The sequence below is a fragment of the Clarias gariepinus genome, chromosome 4, assembly GCF_024256425.1.
Source record: "Clarias gariepinus isolate MV-2021 ecotype Netherlands chromosome 4, CGAR_prim_01v2, whole genome shotgun sequence".
In the NCBI taxonomy this organism is placed as follows: Eukaryota; Metazoa; Chordata; class Actinopteri; order Siluriformes; family Clariidae; genus Clarias; species Clarias gariepinus.
This window is the reverse complement of record NC_071103.1, coordinates 8,573,731-8,587,893: the sequence shown is the minus strand read 5'-3', so window position 1 is coordinate 8,587,893 and position 14,163 is coordinate 8,573,731. Positions and strand designations below refer to the sequence as shown.

Here is a 14,163-nt window from a genome sequence, read left to right as displayed (position 1 = left end):
ATTTATTACGCGAAAAGCGCTGTCCAAACCTGGCCCTATGTGAAAAAGTAATTGTACCCTAAACCTAATAACTGGTCGTGTTAACAACTGCAATAAAGTATATTTGATGTTAGGCAACGAGACTTTCAAGGTGGACAGTTTTGTCCCACTCTTTAAAAATGTTTTTTTAATTCTGTCAAATTGGAAGTTTTCAAGAATTAACTGCCTGTTTCAGGTCATCTCAATCGAATTTAAGTCTGGACTTTAGTCTGACTAGGCCAGTCCAAAACTATAATTTTGTTTTTTTTAGACATCCAGACGTGGACTTGCTGGAGTGTTTCAAATCATTACCCTGCTGTATAACCCAAGTGCACTTGAGCTTGAGGTCACAAACAGACAGTAGGACGTTCCCCTACAAGGATTTTTTGGTATAGCACAGAATTCATGGTTCCATCAATTATGGCAAATTGTCCAGGTCCTGCAGAGCTGCAAAGCCCCAGACCATCACACAACCACCACCATGTTTGTATGACTGTTGGTATGATGCTCTTTTTATGGAATGCTGTGGTAGTTCTTTTTTATGAAATGTTGTGGCAGATGCCACAGGATGCACATCTTTCAAAAACATTAACTTCTGAATTATTAGATTAATCAATAATCAAGATAATCGAGATGTTTTTGGTCAGCAGTGGCTTTCGTGTTGGAACACTGACCTTAACTAAGAGGCCTGCAGGTCTTTAGTTGTTGTTCTGGGTTCTTTTATGAGCTCCTGGATAAGTGGTTGTTTTGCTCTTGGAGAAAATTTTGGTAGGCCGGCCAATCTTGGCAAGGTTCACCACTAATAGAATTTTTTTTCCATTGTCATTGTAGATAATGACTCTTACCGTGGTTCGCTGGAGAAGCCTAAGAAATGGCTCTTTCCTGACTGATGATGATCTCAATCATTTAAGTGTGACAAATATGCTGAAAAATTAGTCAAAATACTTTTTCACAGCACTATAGATAGATAGATAGATAGATAGATAGATAGATAGATAGATAAATAGATAGATAGATAGATAGATAGATAGATAGATAGATAGATAGATAGATATTGATTCATGAAGGAAATTGGTTTGTCCTATCAGCTCACAATTACAAACCAAACACATGACAAATGTTGATACATAAATTGTCAAGAACAATAAATTGTTCCGGTAATAAAGTGAGCATGAGTTAATAACTATAATAAAAATAGTACAATAAAGATATGTGTAGTCACTTTGAGGTAGGCGAGTGCTCTTGTTTGCACATTTGCACGTGCACTTTATGTTGTCTATTAAAATGTTACTTAGCTAGTTAGTTTTTGTTAATTTATGTTGTAATTTATGTTAGGTCTCTCTGTCCTGTCTCTGCTAGCAAGCTAACTAGGCCTCTTGGTTAGCTAGTTTAGTGTCTGTGGTAATTTATGTTGTAAATTTATGTTGCATGTAGCACCTTGGTCCTGGAGGAACGTTGTTTTGTTTCACTGTGTACTAACTGTATATGGTTGTAATGACAATAAAGCCAACTTGAACTTGAACTTGAATGTGCCAAGTGTAAAGGAGTGTCCTTCTCAACCAATGGGCAAAAAAGTGAAGGAAGACTGATGGGAGTGTGAGTTGTTCTCATGAATTTTATCAATCAGGAATGGAAGCAAAATTTCCTTCCTAGGAACTCATCAAGTCACCCTCATGGGGCAAACGTGCAGAAAGAATATATTCATTCCAACAAAAGAGGAAAAATCGGATGAAGTGATTACATGGGTAATATTTAGCTTTTAAACAAATTATCACAGTTTTACACCACCCATCTTTTCATCCTTTGGATTGGGTCAGTCTGTTCTAATAGTCTGTTGTGCAAATACTTTTTCACGGCACTGTACTTGGTTCTATATAGTGTAGCTGAAGTATATGCTATGTTTCTTTTACTTGATTAACTGATCTTATAATTCAATACATTTATTCTTTGTCTGAAAGCTGAAAAGCTGTGTAAAGAAAGGTATATTGTGTGGACACGTAATGTTTTATGAACCTGTTTGTTGTTTTTTGTAATAAAACTGTATACCGTATACATATACAGTATACAGTATATATATATATATATATATATATATATATATATATATATACTATACTAAAAACTATATATGTATACCATAAATACTATATATACTACATATATACTATGGTACATATCATATATATATTATAATATAATATAATATAATATAATATACTAATATCTACAATCTATTTATTTTTCCCTTCTCTCTGTACCTTACTACTGTTTGTGTAACCTGCTGCTGCTGTAACACAGTAATTTCCCCCACAGGTCAATACAAAAATTAAAACAAAATAGAACAAATTAGATAAATTATTTATGACATAAAAAGTAATCTGAAAAGTCAGTACTTAAGGAGTTTTTCATCAGACAACTCATTCATTCTCACTTGTGTTATCTCCTCGCTTGGCCAGAGCGAACGTTGTCACAATCTGATATACATATAAGACGCTTCAGTTAAAGCCTTTGACCTTGCTGACTTCAACACTGATCACAATCAGTGGCGATTGCTTAATGTGTTTCACAATGTAACTGACAAGAAAAAAGGAACATCAAAAACATCTTGAGGACAATTACGGCACTAAATCAGTGATGATTAAACATGGTAGTGGAAGGCCTTCTGTCCCCCTCACTTTTAATTTTTTCTCAGCACACCTCATTTAAGTACTCAGCTAATTGCCAGAATTTTCTGAATTGGAGTGGGAGTGACAGAGCAGGGTAGACACTAAATTATGCGGGGAAGCGGGTCGTCCAGGACTAGGTTTGAGAACCACTTCTCTAAATGAACAGTGGTGCTACAGTACAGTATGTGTTTTTTTTTTGTTTTTTTGTTTGCTTATCCTGTTTATTAGAAGTTTGAGCACACAAAACTCTGCCTGCTTGTCAGTATTATCAGACTGAAGTGACTCGACTAAAAGTGTTATTGGCATGTAACTTTAGACATCATGCAGTGTAAATAATAGTAAAATAGTAAAATACATGTTTTAGAATCAATAATGCTCCATTTTTGTGCCTCCTTTCGTTACAGAAACCTGTTCCACTGTTGCCAGCTTCCGATCTACAATTTGTAAGAGTCTATTTAGACCCTCGACCAGCCAGTTCTGATTCTAACCCAGCAAGAGACCCTAGTGATCCAACATCTTTTCATGCTATATGCAAGTGATACGAAGTGCTGTAACATACTTAGGTGTTTATCTTTTGGTTGCCTTCTCTCTATATAACCAGACATGGAAGCATTGCATAGTCTTTCCTCCAAAGCCACTTCCAAAACGCAGTAAGACAATTTCACCGTGCATCATTGGGACTAAAGTTGGAGACCAAAATTAATGTTTTGGTCCTGTACACAATCAGCATGTCAAATATGATGAGAGTTCATTGATGCTCTGAGGCTGTTTTGTGTCTTGTGGTTTAGATGCTCTTTTGTTAATTAAGAACATTATGAATTCTGCTCTATGTACCAAGATATCTCATGACAGATCAACATACAAATGGTTAAAAAAAACACACACAAACACAAAATTAGTGTTTTGTAATGACCATCTCTACCTTTGGATTTAGACCATCATGAAAAAACGTTATTGTAATTGAAGACAGAATTCCACATTCATTACCAAAAAACAAAAATAATAGTGATTTAAATGCTCTACATATAGAAGTGAACCAATATTTCGTGCAAGTGTCTGCAGCCTTGACAGACATTAGAGGAAGTGCTTAATTTCTCTCTTGTTTAGGCAACACAAAAGATCTCAACCGTACGAATGCGGATATTTAGAAAGAAATGCAATGCTTAAAAGATTTCTGTGTTTGGAAAAAGATTTTGAAATATCCTATATAAAAAAAACCTTTTGGCTGAATTTAAATTTAATTTGGTATTTTTTTGCCAGAATTTTTTATGTATTTTTTTTTTTAAACCGGTGAGTGGGCGGCACTGTAGCATAGTGGTTAGCACTGTCGCCTTGCACCTCTAGGGTCGGGGTTCGATTCCCTCCTTGAGCATGTTCTCCCTCTGCACTGTGTGGTTGATTTCCTCTGGGTACTGCGGTTTCCTCTCACAGTCCAAAGACATGCAGATAAGGCTAACTGGCGTTCTCAAATTGCCATAGTAGTGTGTGAATATCCATGAGTGTATGTGTGTGTGCCCTGCGTTGGATTGGCACTCCATCCAGGGTATACCCCACTTCTTGTCCTAAGTCTCTTGGAATAGGCTCCCCCGCAACCCGGTAAACAGGATAAAGCGGTATAGATGGTGAGTGGGTACAGTACAGTATCGTTAACTAGCCTATTGTATTGTTCCCAGTGGATTAGGAAATGTTTTATTTGCCTTTCAATTTTCCAAGACTTACATACAGGCTGGCACACCCTCCAGATTTAACCGGTGCCAAATGTTATAAACCACCTAAAATGGCAATGGTGGGATGTTTTCATAAAAGGGACTTATAAAAACATGGTCTGAGGGAGAGTGAGAGGAGTGAAAGATTATTTTCCACTTGGCCAGGGAGGTGTCTAGGCCTGACTCAGGTCACACTCTCTAATGCCATTTGCTTATCAGCTTTGATCAGGAATAAGCTGAGGGTCCTGCTGTGTGGGATACTTCTCTTGTCATCTTGCTCCTGCTGTCACTAGCACTGGTTTGGTGCATTTGGGAGCTATAATGTACATTAATATCCGCACAATTAAGACAATTAAGCAGGCTCCACCATTAAAAAAAAACATGTGAACATATGTATGAGAGACATGAGTTCTGTGTGCACATCTCTATCAGTCTGCAATATTATAATAGCTTTTGACTGGTGCAAGAGAAAAGCAGTCGCCCTATTGGCAGGAGGTATCAGTTTAAATCCTGGCTTAGCTCTTCTGGCTAGCAACCAAAGGAACAACATTTCTTATGTTTTTTTTGGTGAAAAGAATGTAATATTCTCTCAATTTTATCAATCGCATCTACAAGCCTATAAGGCGTATCTGTGAGCTTATTTATGCAAAAGACAGCACTTAGTCAAGTTTCCAGAAAGTGAAGTCTATTTATGATGAATCTACACTTCTTACTATACTCCCAGTGGATCCAGAGCCTATTACAGAATTGCTGATACACATGATACATGATACAGGAATACACTCGGAATTGTATGCCAGACCATCGCAGGACAGCATGCACACACATTCATGCGCTCGTTCACACTTACAGGCAGTTCTAGCATATTAACCCATGGCCTGTTTAAAGCAGTTCATACTGTATACTTGGCAGAATTCATTCCTAACTCTAATATTTGTGATTTATTTATTTTTAACCATTACCAAATATGGAATTCTGCTTATTTGCTTCCCTAAAGAACCAATATTTTAAATAATTTTCACATACACCCATGGCTGAGCAGTGCAAAACGTCTGGGCAATATTGTACTTACCATGACGCCTGCGAAGAGACAGACCACTTTGCCACAGGTGGTTATTGGAGACACGTCTCCATAACCTACGGTAAGGAAGGTGATAGCGATGAGCCAGAGAGCTGTACCCATACCACCCGTCTCTACCTGGGCCTGCCTACGGAAGGAGACATCAGCCAGAATAGACAAACAGACTATTATACTGGTCAAGATAACATGGTTACTTACAGTGGATATGAAAACTCCATATATACTTTTGTTTAAAACGGTATTAAAACCAAGATAAATCATGTCAGATTTGGTGACATGGTGGTGGCAGCATCATGCTGCTCTTCAATTTTGAGAGGTCCTTTAGTCAACTTTGAGTAGGGCTTTAGTTTTTTATATGTGCCCCCCCTCCCTTTTTTTAAGGGAAATTGGATATGGATGTAGATATGGAACATAATACCGCCCCAAAAGTCCAAATCAATAAAAGTAATGGCTTCAGAAGAAGAAAACTGTATGAAAAGACTAAATCAAAGACCTGATTAAAATCATATTGAAAATTTGTTTAAGAACTTGAAAAACTCTCACTCTCAATATTTATTGTAGTTTTTTTTTGGTTGCTAACTTGTGTTAAATATTAAAAAAAGATCTGACAAGGTTTACGGTTTTATTATTGGCATAATTTTTTAAATATACAGCTTCATAAATATTTGCACACTTAAAAGGTTATGGTTTTTTACCTTTCAAAATTAAACAATGAATATGAGCCCCCCCACCATGAGCCCAAATGTTTATTCTTTAAAAGAAAGGCCCCATTGGTGAGGTTAGGCACACCAACTGGCCTGAATGATCTTGGAAAACAACAGTGGTCCATGATAGAGGAATTCTTAATAACAATTGGCCACATTAAAAACATCCTACAGAAAGATGGCATATTGGTGTCAAAGTCAATAATCAAAAGTGTCCTTTACTAGAGTAAATATGGATGTTTTAACACAATTTTGACATACAAGACAAAGATCTACATGCACCAGACTGATTGAAAGAGCACTACGTTTTCTGCAAAACATGTTGGATGTAGAGTTATGGCATGGGCATGGATCGCTGCCAGTGGAAATGGTTCCCTTGTTCAATTTTGATTGTGCACTACTGATAGCAGAATAAATGTACAGTGCTAAGTTGGGATACTATCTGCTCAAATTCAGCCACATGTTCGTTAAATAATCATTGTAGTTGGACGATTAACTATACCAAACCATACATTAAAATACCTCAACACCTTTTAAGGCAAAGAAGTGGATTGTCTGTGATGACCAAGTCAATCACCTGCCCTGAATCCAATTGAGCCTGCATTCCATCTGCTGAATGCTAAACTGAAGGTACAACAAGAAGCAAGCACTGAAGAGAGTTTTATTTAATTTATGATTGTTAGTCCAATTTCATTTTGTCCCATAAAAAGGGACGAGTATGGAAGCAGGGGAACCGCGAATAAATGTAACATTTAACGTTACACTTATGTGTGTGTGTAATGTGTGTGTGATGTGTGTGTGTGTGTGTGTGTGTGTGTGTGTGTGTGTGTGAGATGCAATCCTCATACAATTTCCTGTTGACACTGACATTTCAAAACATCAAATTTCTTTAAGACACAAAACTGTGTTAAATATGTACTTCAACCAATCACTGTACGTACTTATTCAAAAATTCCTCTTTGTGGGCCTCATTACAAAACAAGATTCATTCCCCTGAACAAACTGATGCTCTATTTCACAATCTATGCTGAGTTGGCAGGAAATAAAGGAATATTTGTCTGCACTCTTGAACAGAACCTATTTATAACAAAACCGTTACTGAATACTCTTTTCTAAATCAGGACTTCAAATTGACCATCAACAGAGATGGGAGGATGAAATCGTGCCTGGGAGTGTGCTCGCGAGCATGTACATATACAAAATGTGTGTGAGCTTATGAGTGTATGTGCGTGTGTGGTTTTTTTTTTTTTTTTTTCTACCTTTCACACAGCCGTAGCATCCAGGCCGAGGTAAACCAGAAGAGCATGATAAAAACCAGGAGTGTGCGTGCCGGGTACTTGTTCATGAGTACTTTGAGAACGAAGCGGAAAGTGAAATTGATGTTGTTGAGTGAGCCGATGCTCCTGTAAGAGGCACTCAGCAGCACTTTGCTGTGCAGCAGAATGGCCCTGTGTACCAGGTACAGACGCAAGAACATCAGTGCTGATAGCAGCAGCTCCAACTCCAGCCATGCCTCCATTGGACTGCTGCAGAGACACAGGGGTGTTGTAACAGAGAGAGTGGAGGACGAGGATGAGTTTGTTGCTGAAGTCAAGGGGCCCAAGTAGATGCCCACTGGGTGGATGGCACAAACCAATAACTCCAGTGAGATACAAAGCACACGGTTGGTGGTCATGGCAATGCGCCAGTCCACCTGGTTGTGGTCTATGATGAAGAGCTTGTGAGAAGAAAAAAAAAGAACAGAAAGTATATCAGTGATCTAGGATTCTTGCATTGATACTTATGTATAAACAAAGGAAAATGGAAAGATGATCAATAAAGAATGAAATCATGTAAATAAAATGTTTTTTTAAGACATGCAGTAAACAAACAAAATAAACAAATAAACAATGAAAAGCAAATCATTGCCTCATTCAACTATAGAAATAAATTCATATATGTTAATTAACAGGAGAGCAGTTAGGTATACTGTTTCACAGTAACTTTTAAAAGTAGCGTTAACGCGAGTTAGCAACTTGTCCTTATCATTGTCTATCTATTCATCCACGTAATGCTAGCTATTATTATTCAGTTTATCCTTTTAGTGCTAAATTAATAAGTGTCCTTATTAAACATTTGTTGTCAAGACATTTGGATTTATGTACAACAAGCTAAATTTACCTAATGTCTAACAGTGTAGGGCATAATAATAATTTCCATAAAGTGAGAATGATAGTTTAAATATATGTATTTCAGCTTTCTGTCATTTGTCTTCCCCTAGCTTTCTTTCTCTTACCTTCATATATGGTGTAAATTATTCTAATTTATATACACCCACAATAATAAAATATTATAATATAAATATAATAATATATACAGTATTATCCTTAGTATTATCCCCTGGGATACGCTAATATACACAATACTATTGCCACCAGCATGGGTAAATATGAGTTTTCATAATTGTCAGTTTCCATGAATAACTGTTTTGTATATCTTTAACAATTTATTGTCCATATGGGTTTCCACTTGGTCCTTTAGTGTCTTTCCATCCATTTAAAAAACATGCTGGAAGTTGGATTGTTGGTCTTTTGGCTGCTCTTGGCAAGGGGTCGTCACAGCGGAATACCCAGTCCGCACTACAACTTGGCACAGGGTTTACGCCGGATGCCCCTCCTGATGCAACCCTCGTATTTTATCCGGGCTTGGGACCGGCACTGCAGCCAGTGGCTGGGGTTTGGGCACTGGCTGGGAATCGAACCCGGTCCTTCCGCATGGCAGGTCAAACACCTACCACTGAGCCACCAGTGCCATGCTGGAAGTTGGATTGACTACTCTTAATTTTCTTTAGTTATAAATGAGTGTGGAAATGTGTGTATGGGGCCTTTTTATGGACTGCTGTCCACTCAGGAACACTCCACCCATAGATGGAGTGTTCCTGACATCCACCACCTCCTTGACCAGAATAAAGAGGTTATTGAATATAAATAAATGAATGAATAAATGAATAAACATAGAAAAATAACAAGCAAAATAACTAGACCTATCAAAATAAATTAAAGCAGGTGATGGATGTCATTCTTTGTCTGTCTGATTGTACTACTGTACCACTGGACATACAGCACATCGGGCAGTATTTAGTTAAAGACAATATACAATAACTGTCAAACACAAGTATCACTAACTAGTAATATTTAAATAAATACCTACAAAAGAAGTACATTTCACCTAAAGTTCCAATATTCCAATACATGTATTTTTTTTTATCTTGTGTGCACAAGCAAATTCATTTTTAAAACAAAGCAAGACCTTCATGTTCCAAATATACCTGGTGAATCAATTATTGTCAATGTCAATGCAAATAGCCAAGCTGTTTTCATGAAAAAGCCTAGCATGCCTTAAATTTGGCACCCCACTCAGGGTGTGCTCTGCTTTGTGTTTTAAGTTTCCTAGGAAAGGCTCCAGGTCCCTTCTGACCCTTTACAGGATAGGTGGTACAGATAATGGGTGTCTTTTTATATGTATGTAGTTACATTTCAGGGAGCTCACAATCAATTCACTGATCATTCATGCTCGAAAAGTCACTAGATGACGTCACAGATTAATTTGCATCATCATGATTGCTTGCCTAGCAAACATCACATGAAAAAAAAATTGACAAATAGAATAAAATAGAACAGAACATAACAAAAAAGCTATTTAAATATTTAAAATTACTATACATTCTATTAAGAATGCAGACAGAAGGAAACAGTGGTAGTCAATTGTCAGGCAAATAACATAAAGGAAATAGTTACAGATGGAAAAACAAAATTATAAAATGAATAACACAGCACTGAGTCGACAAACAATGACGCACACAGACCAACTGATTGTGGGGAACCATAGTGATCGTTGATTGTTTTTTCAGAACATCGACTCGCACAAGTGAGTTAAGTCAACCTGCTTTCTCCACTCATAACCAGGATGGAAAAGTTTTTGTTTCGCCATTAGGGATTTTTTTAAATGAAGTCATTGAAGGAGTCTAAAATGTTCCATAATGTTCCATGGCAACACTGAACAAGATTCAGAGCAAGCAGGACACAGGCTTCTAAGCACACAATATGGGGTCATTTTGAGATAGATAGCTGGCAATGAGTCGTTCACATCGCTGTGATCCACTCTTCTTTGCGAAATTTTTTTCTTTGCCTCAAATATTTGTTTTTTGGGCATAAACTGTCTTTTTAAGTTCATGCCACAGCTCAATTGGATTAAAATCTGGACTATGACTAGGCAACTCCAAAACCATAATGTAGTTTTATTGAGCCATCCAGAGGTGGACTTGCTGGTGTGATCTGGATCACCAAGTGTGCGTGAGCTGGAGGTCACAAATTGATGGTCGGACATTCTTCTTCAGGAGACAGGAGAATACCATGTTTGTTGGTATTTTTTTTTTATTAATTGGTGTGTTAGTTTTACGCCAGATGTAAGAGGACACACACCTTCCAAAAGTTAAACTTTTGTTTTATCAGCCCACCAAAAAAAGTATTGGAAATAATCAAGATGTGTTTCAGCAAATGTGAGATGTGCCTTCATGTCCTTTTTTGGTCAGCAGTAGCTTTCGCCTTGGAACTCTCATGACAACCTCTCAACCTCTCATCTCAATCTCATGATTGCCATTTTTACTTAGTCTCTTTTTTATTGTAGAATCATTAACACTAACCTTACCTGAGACGAGTGAGGCCTGCAGTTCTTTAAATGTTGTTCTGGGTTCTTTTATGAGCTCCTGCATGAGTCATCATTGTTGCTCTTGGAGTAATTTTGGTAGACCAGCCACTCCTGGGAAGATTTAACACTGTTCAAATTTCTCTCGTTTTGTGAAAAATAGCTCTGACCGTGGTTCACTTAGGTCCCAAAGTCCTAAAAGTGGATTGGTAACTCTTTCCAAAACTGATGAATGTCAATTACTTTGTTTCTCATGTGTTTGTAAATTTCTTCAGATCAGGCATGATGTGTAGCTTTTTGAGACATTTTAACAATGCAGGACTTTGTGATAGATTCTATTTAAGTGATTTCTTGATTCAACAGGTCTGGTAAGTGAAATTTAACTTTGCTTTCCAAAACTTTTTTAATCATAATCATTAAATTAATATTTTATAGATGGAGTTTATAGATAGATAAAATCATTTAAATGCAATCATTTAAAAAAAACTGCATTTTGTATTTACCAAGGTTATCTTTGTGTGATATTAAAATTAGTTTAATGATCTTAATCATTTAAGTGTGACAAATTTGCAAAACAATAAATAAAAAAATGGCACTGTAGATAGATAGATAGATAGATAGATAGATAGATAGATAGATAGATAGATAGATATTGATCCCCAAAGGAAATTGGTTTGTCACATCAGCAGACAATTGAACAGAGGTGATGAAAATGTGATGGGCAGGTTTGGTCTTCAGGACAGGAATGTAGAAGGACAGATGGTGGTGGACTTTGCAAAGAGGATGGAAATGGCAGTAGTAAATACTTTCTTCCAGAAGAGGCAGGAACATAGGGTGACATATAAGAGTGAAAGGAAGAATGTTGTGAAGTCTTTAGAGAGGAGTTGAGACAGGCTATGGGTGGTCAGGAGGTGCTTTCAGTTGACTGGACAACTACAGCCAATGTGATCAGGGAGACAGGTAGGAGGGTACTTGGTGTATCATCAGGTAAGGGGAAAGTGGACAAGGAGACTTGGTGGTGGAATGAGGAAGTCCAGGAGTGTATACAGGGAAAGAGGCTAGCTAAGAAGAAGTGGGACACTGAGAGGACTGAAGAGAGTAGACAGGAGTACAGAAAGATGCAGAGTAAGGTGAAGGTAGAGGTGGCAAAGGCCAAACAAAGAGCATATGAGGACTTGTATGCTAGGCTAGACAGTAAGGAGGGAGAGGGGGATCTGTACAGGTTGGCAAGGCAGAGAGATAGAGATGGGAAGGATGTGCAGCAGGTTAGAGTGATTAAAGATAGAGATGGAAATGTACTGACAGATGCCAGGAGGGTGATGGGAAGATGGAAGGAGCACTTTAAGGAGTTGATGAATGAGGAAAACAAAAGAGAACAAAGAGTAGAAGAGGTGACTGTTGTGGAACAGGAAGTAGCAAATATTGGTAGAAGTGAGGTGAGAAGGGCGTTGAAGAGGATGAAGAGTGGAAAGGCTGTTGGTCCTGATGACATACCTGTGGAGGTATGGAAGTGCTTAGGAGAGATGGCAGTAGAGTTTTTGACAAGTTTGTTTAACAAGATCTTGGAGAGTGAGAGGATTCCAGAGGAATGGAGGAGAAGTGTATTGGTGCCAATTTTTAAGAACAAGGGAGATGTGCAAAGCTGTGGCAATTATAGAGGTATAAAGTTAATGAGCCAGACAATGAAGCTGTGGGAAAGAGTAGTGGAAGCTCGGTTAAGGGCAGAGGTGAGCATTTGTGAGCAGCAATATGGTTTTATGCCTAGAAAGAGTACATCAGATGCAGTATTTGCTTTGAGGATGCTGGCGGAGAAGTACAGAGAAGGTAACAGGGAGTTGCATTGTGTCTTTTTAGATTTAGAGAAAGCGTATGAAAGGGTGCCAAGAGAGGAGCTGTGGTATTGTATGAGGAAGTCTGGAGTGGCAGAGAAGTATGTTAGAGTGGTGCAGGACATGTATGAGAGCTGTAAGACAGTGGTAAGATGTGCTGTAGGTGTGACAGAAGAGTTTAAGGTGGAGGTGGGTCTGCATCAAGGATCGGCTCTAAGCCCCTTTTTGTTTGCTCTGGTGATGGACAGGATGACAGATGAGGTAAGACAGGAGTCCCCATGGACTATGATGTTTGCAGATGACATTGTGCTCTGTAGCGAGAGCAGGGAACAGGTGGAGGAAAATTTGGAGAGGTGGAGGTATGCTCTGGAAAGCAGAGGAATGAAGGTTAGCCGCAGCAAGACGGAATACATGTGTGTAAATGAGAGGGACCCAGGAGGATTGGTGAGGCTACAGGGAGCAGAGGTAAAGAAGGTGCAGGATTTTAAGTACTTGGGGTCAACGGTCCAGAGCAACGGAGAGTGTGGAAAGGAGGTGAAGAGGCGGGTACAGGCAGGTTGGAATGGGTGGATAAAAGTGTCAGGTGTGTTGTGCGATAAAAGAGTATCAGCGAGAATAAAAGGAAAGGTGTACAGGACAGTGGTGAGACCAGCGATGCTCTACGGCTTAGAGACAGTGGCGCTGAAGAAAAGACAGGAGGCAGAGTTGGAGGTAGCAGAGCTGAAGATGTTGAGGTTCTCCTTGGGAGTGACAAGGATGGATAGGATTAAGAATGAGTTTATCAGAGGAACAACCCACGTTAGATGTTTTGGAGATAAAGTCAAAGAGGCCAGATTGAGGTGGTTTGGACATGTTCAGAGGAGAGATTGTGAATATATCGGTAGAAGGATGCTGAGGTTGGAACTGCCAGGCAGGAGGTCTAGAGGAAGACCAAAGAGGAGATTTATAGATGCAGTGAGAGAGGACATGAAGTTAGTTGGTGTGAGAGAAGAGGATGCAGAGGATAGGGTTAGATGGAGGCAGATGATTCGCTGTGGCGACCCCTGAAAGGGAACAGCCGAAAGACAAAGAAGAAGACATCAGCAGACAATTACAAACCCAACACACGACAAAAGTTGTTACATAAATTGTAAAAAAAAAATAATAATAACGTGTCCAGGTAATAAAATAACCATGAGTTAACTATAATTAAAAGAGTCAAATAAAGATGGACATTTAGAGGTCGGTAAATTATGTGCCATGTGCAAAGGAGTGTCTTCCTCAGCCAATGGGCCAGAAAGTGAAGTTATCAATTGAAGTCTGATGGGAGAGTGAGTTGTTCTCATGAAGTTCCTAGAAACTCATCATTTAACTCACATGGAGCAAACATGCACAAGAAGTTAAGAAGTTAAGCAGGGCCCAAATGGAATATGCTAATATGCTATGTTGAATGCTCTAACAGGTTGGACCCACATAGCATGGTGAATAATGCTCTAA

General features: G+C 38.4%; 1 protein-coding gene across 1 annotated transcript in view; it reads right to left on the bottom strand.

Annotated features, from left to right (window-relative positions):
* kcnn4 (potassium intermediate/small conductance calcium-activated channel, subfamily N, member 4) overlaps positions 1–14,163 on the bottom strand; it is a 43,295-nt gene that overhangs the window by 13,675 nt on the left and 15,457 nt on the right. The window contains exons 3-4 of the mRNA XM_053495219.1: positions 7,435–7,892; positions 5,463–5,598 (exon numbers count right to left, since the gene is read on the bottom strand). Coding sequence (XP_053351194.1) covers positions 5,463–5,598; positions 7,435–7,892 — 594 coding nt within the window. The remainder of the gene's footprint in view (positions 1–5,462; positions 5,599–7,434; positions 7,893–14,163) is intronic.